The sequence below is a fragment of the Heptranchias perlo genome, chromosome 7, assembly GCF_035084215.1.
Source record: "Heptranchias perlo isolate sHepPer1 chromosome 7, sHepPer1.hap1, whole genome shotgun sequence".
NCBI lineage: Eukaryota > Metazoa > Chordata > Chondrichthyes > Hexanchiformes > Hexanchidae > Heptranchias > Heptranchias perlo.
Genome location: NC_090331.1, coordinates 36193785 through 36214465, shown reverse-complemented (window position 1 = coordinate 36214465; position 20681 = coordinate 36193785). Strand labels below are relative to the sequence as shown.

At 45.0% G+C, this 20681-nt stretch overlaps 1 protein-coding gene across 2 annotated transcripts in view; it reads right to left on the bottom strand.

The window, feature by feature from the left end:
• The window catches only part of LOC137323613 (protein mono-ADP-ribosyltransferase PARP14-like), a 54051-nt gene extending 33652 nt beyond the window's left edge, over positions 1-20399 (bottom strand). The window contains exons 1-3 of one of the 2 annotated variants that reach the window (XM_067987303.1): positions 20142-20399; positions 8592-8734; positions 8464-8503 (exon numbers count right to left, since the gene is read on the bottom strand). In XM_067987303.1, coding sequence (XP_067843404.1) covers positions 8464-8503; positions 8592-8734; positions 20142-20334 — 376 coding nt within the window. In that variant the 5' untranslated portion in view covers positions 20335-20399. The remainder of the gene's footprint in view (positions 1-8463; positions 8504-8591; positions 8735-20141) is intronic. The other variant, XM_067987302.1, reaches the window with a different exon arrangement.
• Between the last annotated feature and the right edge of the window lie 282 nt (positions 20400-20681).

Genomic DNA, 20681 nt, shown 5'->3' with positions numbered 1-20681 from the left:
GGGAATCCCGGCCCCCCGGGGTTGAAATGGGGTATTAGTTAGAAATGGAGGCCTGAAGCCTCCTTGTATGGTTTTAAGGCCCGACCCACCTCCTGGGAGCAGCTTGGCCCGCCCTCCCCTCGTCCCGCCCCCGTGTAAACCAGAAATGGGCGGGTTGGAGGTGGGACTGAAATGGTGGCAATTTTCAATGCCCCGCCGCCCCCAACACACCCGTTTTTTACTTTTAAAATCGAATCCTATGCCTCTATTTATAAAGTCCAGGATCCCATATGCTTTTTTAACCGCTTTCTCAACCTGCCCTGCCACCTTCAAAGATTTCTGCACATATACCCCCAGATCTCTGTGTTTCTGCACTCCCTTTAGAATTGTACCATTTAGTGTATATTGCTTCTTCTCATTCTTCCTACCAAAATTTCGCACTTCTCTGCATTAAATTTCATCTGCCACGTGTCCGCCCATTCCACCAGCCTATTTATGTCCTCTTCCACTATCCTTACTGTTTACTACACTCTCAAGTTTTATGTCATCTGCAAATTTTGAAATTGTGCCCTGTACACCCAAGTCCAAGTTATTAATATATATCAAGAAAAGCAGTGGTCCTAGTACTGACCCCTGAGGAATACCACTGTATACCTTCCTCCAGTCCGAAAAACAATCGTTCACCTCTACTCTGTTTCCTGTCATAATTTCGTATCCATGCTCCCACTGCCCCTTTTATTCCATGGGCTTCAACTTTGGTGACAAGCCTATTATGTGGCACTTTATCAAATACCTTTTGGAAGTCCATAAACACAACATCAACCGCGCTGCCCTCATCAACCCTCTCTGTTACCTCATCAAAAACCTCAATCAAGTTAGTTAAACACGATTTGCCTTTAGCAAATCCGTGCTGGCTTTTCTTAATTAATTCACATTTACTGACATGTTCATCGCTAGTGTTGTCACTTGATGATATGACAATAAATGTTTCGTGGTCTTCAGAAAGATTTTGCTCAGCCAGTTTTTCGAAGTGAAAAACACACTGCAATATAGTGATGAAAACACATAATAAGCTTGGTAAAAACAAAATTTGAAAAGGCATTAAACAAATTTTAATCCAAAGAAATAAACCTTTCAAAAAAATCACTGGGAACCTTCAGAATTGTATCACTGAAAAATACTGTAAAAAATGTTAAGCGATTGTTTGACAAAGTAAGCTGCATCTGCCAGTATTTACAGGCAAGCTGGAGGCTCCTTGCACTGGGACCTGCCCGTAGCTGTAGCTCTCGTGCGCCTAAAGCCAGATCGCCCAACGTTCAATCCAGCTGATGCTGGCTTCTCACCCTCTTCCAGGACATCACTTTCCAGATTCCAGCATAAAATTAAGCTCCAAAAAACAAATCAAAAAGAGGATTTAAAAATAAAATTGAAATAAGAAGCATTTTGCTTTGTTTCTGTTAAACATCAAAGCATGTGGCTGTGTTTGGAAAGGATGATACGTGTGACCATTTGTGGGAAAGAAAGGGGCAATGTGTGGCTGCATATAGGGAAGAATGAAGGAAAGAAAGAAGGGAAGGTGCAAGTGGCGACATTACTAACAATAAGACTTATGGTAGATTTGAAAGAGTAATCACTGCTTGGAATTGTTACCCCCAGTTAAAGTTTGTGGGGCTAAAAATCCACAGCCCTCCCGGGGCACTCTTGCTGGGAGTGTGGAGTCTGTGTGCTGAAGGTTCTCCCACAGTGCTGTTAGGTAGGGAGTTCCAGGATTTTGACCCAGTGACAATGAAGGAACACTGATATATTTCCAAGTTGGGATGGTGTGTGACTTGGAGGGGAACGTGCAGGTGGTGGTGTTCCCATGCGCCTGCTGCCCTTGTCTTCTTGGTGGTAGAGGTCGCGGGTTTGGGAGGTACTGTCGAAGAAGCCTTGGCGAGTTGCTGCAGTGCATCTTGTAGATGGTACACACTGCAGCCACGATGCGCCGGTGATGGAGGGAATAAACGTTTAAGGTGGTGGATGGGGTGCCAATTAAGCGGGCTGCTTTGTCCTGGATGGCGTCGAGCTTCTTGAGTGTTGTTGGAGCAGCACTCATCCAGGCAAGTGGAGAGTATCCCATCACACTCCTGACTTGTATCTTGTACTTGGTGGAAAGGCTTTGGGGAGTCAGGAGATGAGTCACTCGCCGCAGAATACCCAGAATGACCTGCTCTTGTAGCCACAGTATTTATGTGGCTGGTCCAGTTAAGTTTCTGGTCAATGGCGACTCCCAGGATATTGATGGTGGGGGATTCGGCAATGGTAATGCCATTGAATGTCATGGGGAGGTAGTTAGACACTCTCTTGTGGGAGATGGTCATTGCCTGGCACTTATGTGGCACGAATGTTACTTGCCACTTATCAGCCCAAGTCTGAATGCTGTCCAGGTCTTGCTGTATACTGTCCTGCCAGCCAATGACAGCTGAGCCCAAAGACTTTTAAAATTTCTGACACATTATAAGGGCGGGCTGACAGGTTTACTCGACACTGACAACAGCATTCTCGGGGGGTGAAGTGCCCTATCCCAAATGGGCACCCCACACCAGGATTCCTGTTCTCCCCATTCTGAAGGTTTCCACCATTGATATTATAATGAAGTGACTGGCACTGTCCCCGCATATCCCGGCAGAGTCAGTGCCAGCAGTTGTCAGCGAGCAAATTGTGGCATTTACACCAGGATCAAAGGTCCATGGATTTTCAGGACTAATGTATACATACCCCTGACCTACAGTAAGGAACATGGGAAATAAATGCTTCTCCTGCATTCAATTATTGCAGCCACAATCAATACACAGCTGCTGCTTGATTTTGACTAAATTAATTTTATTCTGTCACTATGGGCCATAATTTGCTGTAGTATCCAATGGTATCTGCAGTTAGTGAGCCTTAGCCTTCCAAGTTTAGGATTTCAAATTTTTTGTGTGGCAAGTTGCTGCAAGTGTGCGCTGATAACGTTGCAGCAAGGGAAACAGGGCATCTGGGACCTGAGTGAACAGGGAAAGCAATTGTGTATCTCCTGTAACAAGCTGATGCAGGCCCCGGACCAAATGGTCAATTAGGCATGGAGACTAAATCTCCAAACCAGTGTAGTTTATTCATCCAAGATGAACAAGGCAGTCACAGGTATTCACTTCGGTCCTTCCTCCTTGAAATACCTTTTTTAACTGAATTATTTTGCAGTCATTTAGAACCATAGGAAAGATACAGCACAGAAGGGGACCATTTGGCCCATCGTGTCCATGCTGGCTCGAAGAACAACCAGGTGCCCATTCTAATTTCTCCTTCCAGTACCTGCTCTGCAGCCCTACAGCTTACAGCACTTTAGGTGCAGGTCCAGTTACTTTTTTTTTTAAAGAGTTGAGGGTCCTTGCCTCTATCACCAATTCGGGCAGTGAATTCCATACACCCACCACCCTCTGGGTAAAAAAGTTTTTCTTCATGTCCCCTCTAATCCTTCCGCCAATTAGCTTAAATCTATGTCCTCTAGTTCTTGAACTCTCCGCTAGGGGAAACAGGTACTTCCTGTCTACTCTATCTGGGCCCCTCATAATTTTGTACACTTCAATCAAGTCTCCCCTCAGCCTCCTCTGCTCCAAGGAAAATAACCCCAGCCTATCCAATCTCTCCTTGTAGCTGCAATTTTCAAGCCCACGTAACATTCTTGTAAATCTTCTCTGCACTCTCTCCAGAGCAATTACGTCCTTCCTGTAATGTGGTGACCAGAACTGCGCACAATATTCCAGCTGTGGCCTTACCAGCGTTTTATAGAGTTCCATCATTACATCCCTGCCTTTGTATTCTAGACCTCGGCTCATAACGGAGAGCATTCCGTATGCCTTCTTCACAACCTTATCTACCTGTACTGCCACCTTCAGGGACCTGTGCACATGCACTCCAAGGTCTCTCACTTCCTCGACCTCTCTCAATATATTCCCGTTTACTGCGTATTCCCTTTTGCTGTTTGCCCTCCCTAAGTGCATTACCTCACACTTCTCCGGGTTGAACTCCATTTGCCACTTTTCCGCCCACTCCACCAACCCATTGATATCGTCTTGGAGTCTACACCTATCCTCTTCACTATCAACTACACAGCCAATTTTTGTGTCGTCTGCAAATTTGCCAATTATGCCCCCTACATTCAAGTCCAAATCATTAATATATACTACAAACAGCAAGGAACCCAACACTGAGCCCTGTGGCACACCACTGGAAACAGATTTCCATTCGCAAAGACATCCATCGACTTTTACCCTTTGTTTCCTGTTACTGAGCCAATTTTGGATCCAATTCACCACATTTCCCTGTATCCCATGGGCTTTTACCTTTCTGACCAGTCTGCCATGTGGGACCTTGTCAAATGCCTTACTAAAATCCATGTAGACAACATCCACTGCACTACCCTCATCAATCCTCCTTATCACTTCCTCAAAGAATTCCCTGAAAAAATCCATGCTGACTATCCCTGATTAAACCATGCCTTTCCATGTGACAGTTTATCCTATCTCTCAGTATTGATTCGAATAGTTTGCCCACCACCGAGGTAAGACTTACCGGCCTATAATTGTTCGGCCTTTCCCTCGTAGCCTTTTTAAACAACGGTATTACGTTTGCAGTCTTCCGGTCCTCTGGTACCTCCCCTGTATCTAGTGAGGATTGGAAAATGATCCTCGGGGTATCTGCTATTTCCTCCCTGGCTTCCTTCAATAGCTTAGGAAACAATCCATCTGGCCCTGGTGACGTATCAAATTTCAAGAATTCCAGTCCCTCTAGTACTTTCTCTCTCGTTATGTTTACCTTATCCAATATTTCACACCTCTCCTCTTTAACTAGTGCATCCAGATCATCCCTTTCCTTTGTGAATACGGAGACAAAATATTCATTTAAAACCCTAACCACAAGCTCTGCTTCTACACACAAATTACCCTTATCATCCCTGATAGGTCCCACCTTTTCCTTAGCTATCCTCTTGTTCTTAATGTACTGATAAAACATCTTTGGGTTTTCTTTAATCTTACTAGCTAATATTTTTTCATGCCGTCTCTTTACTTTCCTTATTTCCCTTTTTACGTCATCCCTGTACTTTCTATACTCCTCTAGGCTTTCTGCAGTATTTAGTTTTCTGTGACAGTCATAAGTTTTCTTTTTCTGCTTTATCTTGTCCCATATATTTCTAGACAACCAGAGGGCTCTAAATTTGTTATTGCCACCCTTTTTCTTTGAGGGGACGTGTCTGCATTGTACCCGTAGAATTTCACTTTTTAGTGCCTCCCACTGGCTTGCCACTGATTTCTCCCCAAGTAGTTGTGTCCAGTCCACTTCTGCCAAATCAGCTCTTAGTTCTGTAAAATTTGCCTTCCCCCAATTTAAAATATTTACTCCTGTTTAACTCTGTCTTTTTCCATAATAATTCTAAAACTAACTGAATTGTGGTCACTATCCCCAATATGGTCACCCACTGTCACTTCACCAACTTGCCCATCTTCATTTCCCAGGACTAAATCTAGAATTGCATCCCCTCTTGTTGGGCTTGTCACGTACTGGCTAAAAAAGTTCTCCTGGACACCGATCAAGAACTTTGTGCCCTCTGTGCCCCTCACGCTGTTTGAATCCCAGTTGATGTTAGGGTAGTTGAAGTCCCCTACTATAATTGCCCTCTGATTTCATACTCACAGGCTGGGAGTTGTTAAAGTCAATTAAGATGAACAACCTCTTAAAGTGGTTTCTCTACCTCGGATACAACTCACTCTGTTACACTCTTTAACCATTTAGATTGAAGGATTGTGAAATTAACAGAACAAGGACTGAGAAGGAAGTGTAAATTAAAGTGGGTGAATTCAATGTCAAATCAGGAACAAGAGAAATAAAGAGAGGGAAAGAAAGATTGGATTAGGAGAGAGGAAAAAAGAGACTGAAAGGAAAAGTAAAAACAAATCTCTAAAACTTAAATTTTACTTTTTTTAAAATCTCAATCAACAATTAAAACCTGAAGGCATGAGGCTCCACTCTTGTAATAGTTAATTTTCAGTGCCAGAGCGTTTGATTGGCAGTAATTAACAATTATCACATCATTAAAAGAGTACTTGGACGGAAATGGAAAAGACAACTTTCTGTGGCGAATTTAGTTTGCATCTACTGTGCAAATACAGGAACTTGGATGGGATTTAAACTTGAAGAACTGCATGAAAGGCAAACAGTATCCACTTAACAAGAAATTTAAACAATTTATTTGTTTAAAGCAAACATGGAGGAATATTCTTCTCATTTTGGATCCCCCTGGTGCCATTTTTTAATACTCTGAATTCCCCCCCAAAATCACCAATACCAGACTTAGAGTCATAGAGTTATACAGCACGGATAGAGGCCCTTCGGCCCATCGTGTCCGCGCCGGCCATCAAGCCCAGTCTAATCTAATCCCATATTCCAGCATTTGGTCCGTAGCCTTGTATGCTATGGCATTTCAAGTGCTCATCCAAATGCTTCTTGAATGTTGTGAGGGTTCCTGCCTCCACAACCCTCTCAGGCAGTGAGTTCCAGACTCCAACCACCCTCTGGGTGAAAAAGTTCTTTCTCAAATCCCCTCTAAACCTCCCGCCTTTTACCTTAAATCTATGCCCCCTTGTTATAGAACCCTCAACGAAGGGAAAAAGCTCCTTAGTATCCATCCTATCTATGCCCCTCATAATTTTGTACACCTCAATCATGTCCCCCCTCAGCTCCAAGGAAAACAAACCCAATCTTCCCAGTCTCTCTTCATAGCTGAAGCGCTCCAGCCCTGGTAACATCCTGGTGAATCTCCTCTGCACCCTCTCCAACGCGATCACATCCTTCCTGTAGTGCGGCGACCAGAACTGCACACAGTACTCCAGCTGTGGCCTAACCAGTGTTTTATACAGCTCCATCATAACCTCCTTGCTCTTATATTCTATGCCTCGGCTAATAAAGGCAAGTATCCCATATGCCTTCTTTACCACCTTATCTACCTGTTCCGCCGCCTTCAGGGATCTGTGAACTTGCACACCAAGATCCCTCTGACCCTCTGTCTTGCCTCGGGTCTTCCCATTCATTGCGTATTCCCTTGCCTTGTTAGTCCCTCCAAAGTGCATCACCTCGCACTTTTCCAGGTTAAATTCCATTTGCCACTGTTCCGCCCATCTGACCAACCCATCTATATCGTCCTGCAGACTGAGGCTATCCTCCTCGCTATTTACCACCCTACCAATTTTTGTATCATCAGCGAACTTACTGATCATACCTTTTACATTCATATCCAAGTCGTTAATGTAGACCACAAACAGCAAGGGCCCCAGCACAGATCCCTGTGGTACCCCACTGGCCACAGGCTTCCAGTCACAAAAACAACCTTCGACCATCACCCTCTGCCTTCTGCCACTAAGCCAGTTTTGTATCCAAAGTGCCAAGGCACCCTGGACTCCATGGGCTCGTACCTTCTTGACCAGTCTCCTGGGCGGGACTTTATCGAAGGCTTTACTGAAATCCATGTATACCACATCCACTGCGTTACCCTCATCCACACGCCTAGTCACCCCCTCAAAAAATTCAATCAAATTAGTCAGACATGATCTTCCCTTGACAAAGCCATGTTGACTATCCCTGATTAATCCTTGCTTCTCCAAGTGGAGACTAATTTTGTCCTTCAGAATTTTTTCCAATAATTTTCCTACCACTGATGTTAGGCTCACTGGCCTGTAGTTCCCTGGTTTTTCCCTACTCCCCTTCTTGAATAATGGTACTACATTAGCGGTTCTCCAGTCCTCTGGCACATCTGCTGTGGCCAGAGAGGTTCTGAATATATGTGTTAGAGCCCCCGCAATCTCCTCCTTTGCCTCACACAGTAGCCTGGGATACATTTCGTCTGGGCCTGGGGATTTATCCATTTTTAGGCCTGCTAAAACCGCCAATACCTCCTCCCGCTCGATGTTAATATGTTCGAGTATATCACAGTCCCCCTGTCGTATTTCTATGTCTACGTCGTCCTTCTCCATAGTGAAAACAGATGCAAAAAATTCATTTAGAACCCCTCCCACACACAGATTGCCATTTTTGTCCCTAATGGGCCCTATTTTTCCCTAGAAAATAGGAAGTGTCAGAAGTGAGATTCAAACCCACACCTCCAGAAAAGACTACAACCTAAACGCAACGCCTTAGACCGCTCGGCCACCCTAACTGATGATGATACTTATTGAAGCTGAACCAAAATATTTTAAATTGATCTACACTTAACTATTTTCTTCTATTTTCTGTCTCAGCCACTCAATTTCACATATTCTGCACGAGTAGCTTTCAGTCCACCTACAAACATCATCAGCCTGCTTGTGGAAAAATACTTTTGTATGTCCTTTGGAGCTAACAGAATTTGTCAATAGGAGGAAAATCTCCATCCTGAGTGAATCAATGTTTTAACTTTTTAGAAGAAAGTAGAAGTACCTTTTTCTGTTTTGAGTCGTTTCCGTACAGAATTCAGGTCCTGTTAAAGCACAAAAATGTCAAGATTTAAAAGGAAATCAAAACTATATTTTATATTTACAATTTACACAATATACATATAAACTTACATATTGTTCTGGAGCCAGTTGTGTTGCTGCTGTCCAATCTCCTCCAGCAGCTGCCTGAGGTAGAAGTCTGACAGTAAAGTGAACTTTGCCCCTCTGTTGTAGATCAATTTCATGAGCCTCTTTCTCCAATACACGACATCTTACTAATGAAAACATTAAGAGGATCATTTAGAAATACTAGATTACACTTTAAATTACAAAATGTATTAAAGAAATACTTCATTAATCTGAAATGGATTGACAGGAATAGTAGAAATTAATGGAGTAGAGGTTCCGCCAGATTTCAGCACAATCGGCCGAACCAGTGCAAAAGATTGGGAAATTTTAAACGTTACACCCAATACCACTTACTTTAGGCTTTTGTGTGATCTTTTATGCTGGTTTAAGATTCAATTTTCCTGGATCAAGTCCCACCCACAAAACTGGTCAGGCCCCCAGGTCGACATTGCGAGATTCCATCGATTGTGCTGGTTAAGGAAGGCTCTTCAAATTGTGCTCATTTTCTTAGGCGCACAGGCACTAGTAGGCACGTTTTAAAAGTTTTTAAATATCAAGAAATATTTAATTTACTAAGAAACTGACCAGCATACACCAATGAAACTAGTAAATGGTTCAGTTTTTTTGAAGTCATTTTCAATGATTTTAAATCAGGTTACTCACAGGTGGAGAACTGGATACTAATTAAAAATGCTTATTTTTTGTGATAAATCCATTTTCAGCTGTATTAACAAAACTGCAGCAGGTTAGCACTCTTAAATACTTTAATTAATATTTTTTAATGGAAGGAGAAAATAATAAACGATTACGTTCTATTACGCTGCTTGATTGCACTTATTAGAACATAAGAACATAAGAAATTGGAGCAGGAGTAGGCCAATCGGCCCCTCGAGCCTGCTCCGCCATTCAATAAGATCATGGCTGATCTGATCCCAACCACAAATCTAAAGAACACAAGAAGTCGGAGCAGGACCCGGCCACATAGCCCCTGGGCCCTCTCCGCCACCCACAGGGCATTGACCGATCCGAACTCAGCTTCATGTCCAATTTCCTGCCCGCTCCCCATAACCCCTAATTCCCTTTACTTCTAGGAAACTGTCTATTTCTGTTTTAAATTTATCTGATGATGTAGCTTCCACAGCTTCCTGGGGCAGCAAATTCCACAGACCGACCACCCTCTGAGTGAAGAAGTTTCTCCTCATCTCAGTTTTGAAAGAGCAGCCCCTTATTCTAAGATTATGCCCCCTAGTTCTAGTTTCACCCATCTTTGGGAACATCCTTACTGCATCCACCCGATCAAGACCCTTCACAATCTTATATGTTTCAATAAGATCGCCTCTCATTCTTCTGAACTCCAATGAGTAGAGTCCCAATCTACTCAACCTCTCCTCATATGTCCGCCCCCTCATCCCCGGGATTAACCGAGTGAACCTTCTTTGTACTGCCTCGAGAGCAAGTATGTCTTTTCTTAAGTATGGAGACCAAAACTGTATGCAGTATTCCAGGTGCGGTCTCACCAATACCTTATATAACTGCAGCAATACCTCCTTGTTTTTATATTCTATCCCCCTAGCAATAAAAGCCAACATTCCGTTGGCTTTCTTGATCACCTGCTGCACCTGCATACCAACTTTTTGATTTTCTTGCACCAGGACCCCCAGATCCCTTTGTACTGCAGTACTTTCCAGTCTCTCGCCATTAAGAAAATAACTTGCTCTCTGATTTTTCCTACCAAAGTGCATAACCTCACATTTTCCAATATTATATTGCATCTGCCAAATCTCCGCCCACTCACCCAGCCTGTCTATATCCCCTTGCAGGTTTTTTATGTCCTCCTCACTCTCTACTTTCCCTCCCATCTTTGTATCATCTGCAAATTTTGATATGTTGCACTCGGTCCCCTCCTCCAAATCGTTAATATAGATTGTAAAGAGTTGGGGACCCAGCACCGACCCCTGTGGAACACCACTGGTCACTGGTTGCCAGTCCGAAAATGAACCATTTATCCCAACTCTCTGCTTCCTGTTTGATAACCAATCCTCCACCCATGCCAGAATATTACCCCCAATCCCATGATTTTTTATCTTAAGTAATAATCTTTTATGTGGCACCTTGTCGAATGCCTTCTGGAAGTCTAAATACACTACGTCCACTGGTTCCCCTTTATCCACCCTATACGTTATATCCTCGAAGAACTCAAGCAAATTTGTCAGACATGACTTCCCCTTCATAAAGCCATGCTGACTTTGTCCTATTAAATTATGCTTATCTAAATGTTCCGTTACTGTCTCCTTAATAATAGACTCCAAAATTTTACCCACCACAGATGTTAAGCTAACTGGCCTATAATTTCCAGCCTTCTGCCTACTACCCTTTTTAAATAACGGTGTTACATTAGCAGTTTTCCAATCTGCCGGGACCTCTCCTGAGTCCAGGGAATTTTGGAAAACTATCACCAAAGCATCCACAATCCCTACTGCCACTTCCCTCAAGACCCTAGGATGGAAGCCATCAGGTCCAGGGGATTTATCCGCCTTGAGTCCCATTATTTTACTGAGTACCATCTCTTGAGTGATTTTAATCGTATTTAGCTCCTCCCCCCCGAGAGTCCCCTGTTTGTCCAGTGTTGGGATATTCTTAGTGTCCTCTACTGTAAAGACTGAAACAAAATATATGTTCAGCATTTTTGCCATCTCCATGTTTCCCACCATTAATTTCCCGGTCTCATCCTCTAAGGGACCTATGTTTGCCTTAGCCACCCTTTTTCTTTTTATATAACTATAGAAACTCTTGCTATCTGTTTTTATATTTTTTGCTAATTTCTTTTCATAATCTAACTTCCCTTTCTTAATCAATCCTTTAGTTACTTTTTGCTGTCTTTTGAAGAATTCCCAATCTTCTATCCTCCCACTAAGTTTGGCTACCTTATATGTCCTTGTTTTTAGTCGGATACTATCCTTGATTTCTTTACTTAGCCACGGGTGGCTGTCATTTCTTTTACACCCTTTTTTCCTCAGTGGAATATATTTATTTTGAAAGTTGTAAAATAACTCCCTAAATGAACACCACTGCTCATGTACCGTCTTACCCTTTAATCTATTTTCCCAGTCCACTTTAATCAATTCCGCTCTCATACCATCATAGTCTCCTTTATTCAAGCTCAGTACGCTTGTTTGAGAATCAACCTTCTCACCCTCTAATTGGATATGGAATTCAACCATGTTGTGGTCGCTCGTTCCAAGGGGATCCTTAACTAGGACATTATTAATTAATCCTGACTCATTACACAGGACCAGGTCCAAGGTTGCCTGCCCCCTTGTAGGATCAGTTACATACTGCTCAAGAAATCCATCCCTGATGCACTCAATGAACTCGTCCTCAAGGCTGCTCTGCCCAATTTGATTTGTCCAGTTAATATGATAATTAAAATCCCCCATAATTATGGCTGTTCCCTTATTACATGCCCCGACTATCTCCTGATTAATACTTCTTCCAGCAGAGTTGCAACTATTAGGAGGCCTATATACTACGCCCACTAATGTTTTTTTTCCCTTATTATTCCTTATCTCTACCCAAACTGTTTCATTATCCTGATCCTTTGACCCAATATCATTTCTCTGTATTACAGTGATTCCTTCCTTTATTAACATAGCCACCCCACCTCCCCTTCCTTCCTGCCTGTCCTTCCTGATTGTTAAATACCCTGGCATATTTAATTCCCAGTCGTTGTCACCCTGCAGCCATGTTTCTGTAATGGCCACAAGATCATACCCATACGTAGTTATTTGTGCCGTTAACTCGTCCATTTTATTACGAATGCTACGTGCATTCAGATAAAGAACTTTCAAATCTGTTTTGTGACGCTTAGTTCCTGCTTTTTCCTTTTTTAACACTTTACCTATTACTCCATACCTTCTGTCCCTTCCTGTTACGCTTTCCTCTCTCTCCCTGCTCAGGTTCCCAACCCCCTGCCACTTTAGTTTAAACCCTCCCCAACAGTACTAGCAAACACTCCTCCTAGGACAGCGGTCCCGGCCCTGCCCAGGTGCAGACCGTCCGGTTTGTACTGGTCCCACCTCCCCCAGAACCGTTTCCAGTGTCCCAGGAATTTGAATCCCTCCCCCTTGCACCATTCCTCTAGCCACGTATTCATTTGAAATATCCTCCTATTTCTACTCTGACTAGCACGTGGCACTGGCAGCAATCCTGAGATTACTACCTTTGAGGTCCTATTTTTTAATTTACCTCCTAACTCCCTATATTCTGCTTTTAGGACCTCATCCCCTTTTTTACCTATATCGTTGGTGCCTATGTGCACCACGACAGCTGGCTGTTCGCCCTCCCCCTCCATGGAAGGTTTTAACATTTGTGACTATGCAAATGCATTTTAGCGGAAATTTGAACTGTAACCTAACCAGTGCAGTTTCAGGCACAATTTGCCAATTGTGCCCAAAGTGAAAACTCTACTCCAATATGTGTATTTTCCTCAGGATCTGATGTGGTATTACAACGCATTGGTCTGTCAGAATGCAATTTAATTTACCAGACGACAGGTCCTAAATACCAGCAATAGTATCATTGAAGGTGGCAGCGAAAGTCTAAGTGCTTCCACACAGGCAGGAAGCCCTTTAATCGATGAGCAAATATTTATCAGGGGTATGTGTATGCAATATCTCCCTGTGTGTTTTTCTCCCAGTCTCCCTGGGTTGAGAAGTTGGGCAATTGATTCCACATCTCTGCTGATGTTGCTCTCAGTTGGTCTCTAAGAGCTGCGTGGAATTCTCCAGAGATTCTCTTTCCACTTTCCACCCCACTTGTACCTCACCAAAGCAGCATCTAGGAACTGGGTGATTGAATCTTCATCCCATCATCTCGTGTTCATGTTCCACCGTATTTTTTTTATTCATTCATGGGATGTTGGCGTCATTGGTGAGGCCAGCATTTATTGCCCATCCCTAATTGCCCTTGAGAAGGTGGTGGTGAGCCGCCATCTTGAACCGCTGCAGTCCGTGTGGTGAACGTTCTCCCACAGTGCTGTTAGGAAGGGAGTTCCAGGATTTTGACCCAGCGACGATGAAAGAATGGCGATATATTTCCAGGTCGGGATGGCGTATGATTTGGAGGGGAATGTGTGCCTGCTGTCCTTGTCCTTCTAAGTGGTAGAGGTCGCGGGTTTGGGAGATGCTGTCGAAGAAGCCTTGGCGAGTTGCTGCAGTGCATCCAGTGGATGGTACACACTGCAGCTACAATGCGCCAGTGGTGAACGGAGTGAATGTTTAGGGTGGTGGATGGGGTGCCAATCAAGCGGGCTGCTTTGTCCTGGATGGTGTCGAGCTTCTTGAGTGTTATTGGAGCTGGTGGTTTATTGATAAAAGTACTTGTTTTAAAAAGTCTGGTTTTATTCAAAGAAAAACAGCCTACAGGGCTCCTCTGTGAAACTTCACATACACTGATTTGCTACAGTAGCAAGAGAAACTGTAACACTGGGGTGATGTCGCACATGAAATGACACTTCTCTTTCTACTTAACTTTTTCAGTGGCACACTCAAACCTTGTGCACCTTTCTCTAGTTTCACTCCTATCTCCCCTCATGCCCTCTCCAAGCTTATCTTGTCAATGAGACCCACCTTCAATCCTGCTGTCAGCTCCCCCTTCCTCAAAAAACCCACACTTGACCCCTCTGTCCTTGCAAAGTATTGCCCCATCTCCAACTTCCCTTTCCTCTCCAAAGTCCTTGAAGGTGTTGTCGCCTCCCAACTCCGTGCCCATCTTTCCTGCAACCCCATGTTTGAATCCCACCAATCAGGTTTCCACCCTTGCCTCAGTACTGAAATGGCCCTTATCAAAGTCACAAATTACATCCTATGTGTCTGAGACGATGGTAAACTATCCCTCCTCATCCTTCTCAACCGCGCTGCAACCTTTGACACAGTTGACCACACCATCCTCCTCCAAATTCTCTCCTCTGTCGTCCAGCTGGATAGGACTGCGCTCACCTAGTTCCATTCTTATCTATTCAGTCGTAGCCAGAGGACCACCTGCAATGGCTTCTCTTCCTGCTCCCGCAGTATTACCTCTGGAGTCCAACAAGGATCTATCCTTACTCCCTTCCTAGTTCTCATCTACAGGCTGCCCCTTGGTGACATCATCCAAAAACACGTCAGTTCCACATGTACGCTGACGACACCCAGCCCCATCTCACGACCACCTCCCTCGACCCCTCCACTGTCGCTGATTTGTCACACTGCTGGTCTGACATCCAGTACTGGATGAACAAAAAGAAAGAGCTAACCGAAGGGCCAGCTCACATCCTAGCTCTGCTGAAGCGCACAGAGATGTTGCCTTCAGGGGCCCATAATTTAAAAGAAAGGTGACTTCTGTGCATCTGCAATTGCTGAATGTATTGGACTGCCTGCCAGGGAGCTTGCAAAACATGTCAGATAGTACACAGGAGTCCACTACCAATTTGTACATGGTTCTCACACAAGGCATCGACACTCTGCAGTTAACCCTGGAGTGTGTGATCACATCGAAGGCCGTTGCAGCTGAGTAATCTCTACTTGCATCTGTGACATTGTAATAGGATCACTCAGCGATGCTCATATTGGAGCACTGCAGGTTCTGGGCTCAACCATCTCCTCTGACTTGGACAGGCTGAGAGAACAAATGTATGGAGGCTGTCCTTGGATCACTGATCTGCTAGAGTCTGCTCTACCACACATCTGTAGGTGTGCTGAGCTGCAGCCCAGTAGCATGGGCAGCTGTGCAATGGCAGCATGATGCCATCACTTCTGCACCCTTGTGACCCCCCTGAACAAATGCCCAGCCTGGTGCCAGAAAGCAAGTTGAGCCACACTGCCCCAGAAGATGCTGATTGTTGCAGTATGCAGCTGGGCCCTCTCAGGTCTGAGCACCTGGAGGTCGGCAACCACAAGCATCTCATGTGCCCTTGAATGAGCCACAGCAGTCTCCCTCCTCCGATGTTGAGCCATTAGGGAACCATCTCATTCAAGTACTAGAATAGGTGAAAGAGCATTTCAGACAGGCACTCAGGGCTCACAATGGAGTTACAAATAGTTTGTAGGTTTTGTTGTAAGTCATTAAAACAACAATGCTGTTTGAAATCTGTGTGTGTAGGAAGCAAAGTTGTTCAGGGGCTGCAGTGACTTTGCTTCCCGAGAGAATCGGACCTGATAACTCACATCCTAGGGATTTAAAAGAGGTGGCTGCAGAGAAAGTGGATGCATCGGTTTTTATCTTCCAGAATTCCCTAGACTCCAGAACGGTCCCTGTGGATTGGAAGGCAGCAAATGTAACCCCGTTATTCAAGAAAGGAGGAAAAGAGAAAACAGGGAACTATTGGCCAGTTAGCCTGACATCAGTAGTAGGGAAAATGCTATAATCTATTATTAAGGACATAGTAGCAGGGCACTTAGAAAATCATAATATGAATAGACAGAGTCAACACGGTTTTATGAAAGGGAAATCATGTTTGACAAATCTATTAGATTTTTTTTGAGAATGTAACTAGCAGGGTAGATAAGGGGGAACCAGTGGATTAAGTATAGTTGGATTTTCAAAAGGCATTCGATAAGGTGCCACACAAGAGGTTGTTACACAAGATTAGGGCTCATGGGATTGGGGGTAATACATCAGCGAGGATTGAGGATTGGTTAATGGACAGAAAATAAAGAGTAGGAATAAACGGTCATTTTCGAGTTGGCAGGTCGTAACTAGGGGGATGCCACAAGGATCAGTGCTTTACAATCTATATCAATGACTTAGATGAGGGGACCGAGTGTAATGTATCCAAGTTTGCTGAGGATACAAAGCTAGGTGGGAAAGTAAGCTGTGAGGAGCTCGCAAAGGGATATGGAGGTTAAGTGAGTGGGTGAGAAGGTGGCAGATGAAGTATAATGTGGGGAAATGTGAAATTATCCACTTTGGTAGGAAGAATAGAAAAGCAGAATATTTTTTAAAAGATGACCAGTTAAGAAATTTTGGTAGTCGGAGGGATTTGGGTGTCCTTGTACATGAATCACAGAAAGTTAACTTGTAGGGACAGCGAGCAATTAGGAGGGCAAATGGCCTTTATTGCAAGGGGGTTGGAGTATAAGGGTAAGGAGGTCTTGCTGCAATTATATACGGCTCTGGTGAGACCACTCCTGGAGTACTGTATATAGATTTGGTCTCCTTACCTAAGGAAGGATATACTTGCCTTAGAGGGGGTGCAACAAAGGTTCACCAGATTGATTCCTGGGATGAGTGGGTTGTCCTACGAGGAAAGATTGAGTAGAATGGGCCTATATTCTCTGGAGATAAGAAGAATGAGAGGTGATCTCATTGAAACATATAAAATTCGAAGATGGCTTGATAGGGTAGATGCTGAGAGGCTGTTTCCCCTGGCTGGACAGTCTAGAACTAGGGGTCATAGTCTCAAGGTAAGGGGTCAGCCATTTAGGACCGAGATGAGGAAAAATTTCTTCACTCAGAGGGTTGTGAATCTTAGAAATTCTCTACCCCAGAGGGCTGTGGATGCTCAGTCATTGAGTAATTTCAAGACTGAGATTAATGGCTATTTGGACACTAAGGGAATCAAGGGATATTGGGATAGGACGGGAAAGTGGAGTTGAGGTAGAAGACCGGCCACGATCTTATTGAATGACGGAGCAGGCTCAAGGGGCCGTTTGGCCTACTCCTGCTCTTATTTCTTATGTTCTTTCGCACTGCTCCTCAGAGAACTGCAGGCATGTTGTTCTGGGCCTATGAACTCTGTTGAAAGAGTAAGGCTTTCTCCAAGCTTGCTTCCTTCTATTTGCTCTCCCTAAAGCTGCAAATCGGTTTGCTCCATCCTCCTGCTCCTCCTCCTCCCAGAGTGAGATTCCTAGAAGAACAACCTTCAAGAAATAACTGCAATGATAGAAGCCCATCAACAGTTCAGAACCTGTAAAAGCAACTGCAGAGGAACCACTGGGAGTCCCCACGGCATCGGATGGAATTTCTACCCCAATCCATCTCGAACAGAAAAACCACCTTGATGGAAAATCCAACCCTCTGTTTTTGTGCTTAGGGAATTCTTGGATAAAGCAATGGATCTTATTTAAAAAGGCAAACTTGAATTTTCACAGGTTTTTCTCGAGACTTGTTTTTGTTTGTCTGCAGTATCTTGCTTTATTGTTTATTTAATGCGCAATCCGAAACTATCAACATTGAGCAGCAGATAACCACTTTTACTGTCTCAGTGATGTCTGCAAACTATGCCCAACATAATGCCATTATCGCCACCTACTATAATAGAATAGATCAGTTTCCTTCTGCTCAAGCCTCTTAACACAGAATGGTCACTGATAGTCTAAAAGCACTGGCTTTATTTTGTGCTGCACTTGCATTCTGTCAGTACTGAACTTCAGCAGCTCGTGGAGAGGATGAGGGGCATTAGTTCAGGTAATCATTGCCAGGTTGGTAGCACTGCTCAGGCTCCTCTCCCAAAACGGTGATCTATTTCCCAGGCTGATTTGTTTATCTCCCTGTCCCAAGTAATACCAGTCAATAGATCCCTTCTCTCATTACTGTGTGACGTCTAGGCTATCCTCGAATACTAAACCCATTTTTTCCCCATTGCTTGGTCACAACTATTTTTCTATATTGCTCCCCATTTTACAATTTAAAGAACATCGATAAATTACAGAGTTATAAGCATAATGAAGGTATTTAATTAATCGTGGTATTAGTTTCAACAGACTAAAATACTTCATCCCTGTTGGGACCAATTATTGAGCAGATGGACCTTTACCTAAAGTTCACACACATTCGAAAGCAAATTGCATTTGTTTGGTCTGTGTAATTTTTCTTTTCAAAAATATTATAGATTTGTTTTAAACTTTGTGATTACACGTATTCTCCTTTTCATGTTGTAACCCACCCTCCACTCCTCCTCTCTCTACCCCCCACCTCCTCTCCCACCCCTCCAACCCTCTCTCCCTCCCCTGCCCACCCCTCTATCCCCACACACCACTCCACCCCCTCCCCCCCCCCTCTCTCCTCACCCCTCACACTCCCCACCTCTCCCTCATCCCTCCATCCACACACCACCCTCTTCCTCAACCCCTCCTCCCCGCCCCATCCCCCAACCCACCCTCTCCCACAAACCCACCCACTCCCCCACCACCCCCATGCCCTCTCCACCCACCCCACCCCTCTACCCCACACCCCCTCCCATCACTCCACCCTCTCTCCCCACCCCCATGCTTCCTGCCACCCCACCCCCTCTCCCACCACCCCACCCTCACTAACCCACCCCATCACCAGCCCACCCCCCCACCCGACCATCTCGCACCATCCCACCCCCACCCCATGCTCTCCTGCCACCCCACCCCCACACCATCCCCCATCCCACCCTCTCACACCAACCCCCATCCCACCCTCTCACACCAACCCTCACTAACCCACCCCACCCTCTTGCACCATCCCACCCCCACTCCACCTCCCACTCTCTCACACCATCCCCTCTCCCCACACCCCACCTGGCCCTCTCCCCCACTCCTTCTCCCTCTTCCCCCATCTCCCTACTCCCCACCCCTAGCCCTCTCCTCCCACTCCACCTTCTCCCCCACCCTCTCCCACCACACTTTCCCCCCACCCTACAACCCAAGCTCCACCTCACCCCACCCTCTTCCCTCACAACCCCACCCTCTCCCACCATACAAACCCCTAACCCCTCCCTCACCCTCTCCCCCAAAACCCTCCACCCTTCTGCACTCACCCTCTCCTCCACCCTACCCTACCCCACCCCACCCCCACAACCCCCATTCCCACCCCACACCCCCATCCCCATCACCCTCTCCTCTACTCCCTCTCCCACCACCCTACCCTCTCCCTCACCCCACCCTGTCCCACCCCACCCCCCATGCAAACCTCCTCCGTCCTCTCGCTCCACCCCACCCTCTCCCCCACTCCCCACAAACCCTCTCCCCCCACCCCAACCTCTAGCACCACATCCACCCACTCCCTCCACCCCAACCCCAACCCCCCCACTCTCCCACAAACGCACCCCACCCTCTCCATCACCCCTCCACCCTTTCCCCCCACTCTCCCTCCACACCCACCCTCTACCTCACCCCATGGGTGTTGCAATCAGTACAGTCGTTCAATACGGAAATCAATCTTCTCTGTGTTAAATTAAACGCTTTTAAGCAAAATATGGAAACTCCCGCTATTTCGTGAGGCTGTTCATGTGTAGACTGGTTCTTTAAAAAAAATTCATTGGAGACCCAGCACCGGGAGCAGCTCCAGCCGGACCCGGACTCTGTTGGGTCGGTTCCCCCGACCCTCCAAATCCCATCATTATGATTTTAGAATCATATAATAATAGAAAGGTTACAGCACGGAAGGAGGCCGATCGGCCCCTCGAGTCCGTGCTCTCGCCCAATCGAGGATTGACTGTTACTAAGTAAGTTTCCAATATTAAAGTTGGATTTGATTTTGTGTAACTATGAATTCTAACCAGTTGTGTCTGAAAGTGTGAACTTTAAATGATTGAAGAAACTCACGCACTTTGCTCACTGGCGAACCGCACGACCGCTTGGTTTTTGGAGGGATCTTCATATTCCACGATGCAGTCTCCGCCGTTAGATTTCTTTCTACTTTGGAAATAAATCTGCAGTTTGGTTTTCAAAAGTTTAGCGATGTCTGGACTCCAGTCGCCCTCAATTAATAGAGAATATTGATAGACACTTTCAGCCGCCATCTTCTACAAGTGAGTGGAAAGCTATTCTGTCGTCTATAGTATTTTCCCCAATAGTTTCACTTTCGTTTCTTGTGAAACAAAACTTCACTAAAGGCCAAGTTGTGCTGAAGTAGGGAGTTCATGTTTACAAGGTTATTTCTCATAACCTTGCCACTGGAAGTTTTCACTGCTGGTAAGATTGCCATGTCTCCAGGAATTAAACACTAATCTCCAGGACACTACTGTGAGCAACCCAGGAGAAAATTCATAGAAGCATTAAAAACACTTTTGTTTACTAGTTATAAAAATACTGGACACGGGAAAAAGGGCTGTTTGACTGACAATCAAGAATTATCCAATCAGGTAAT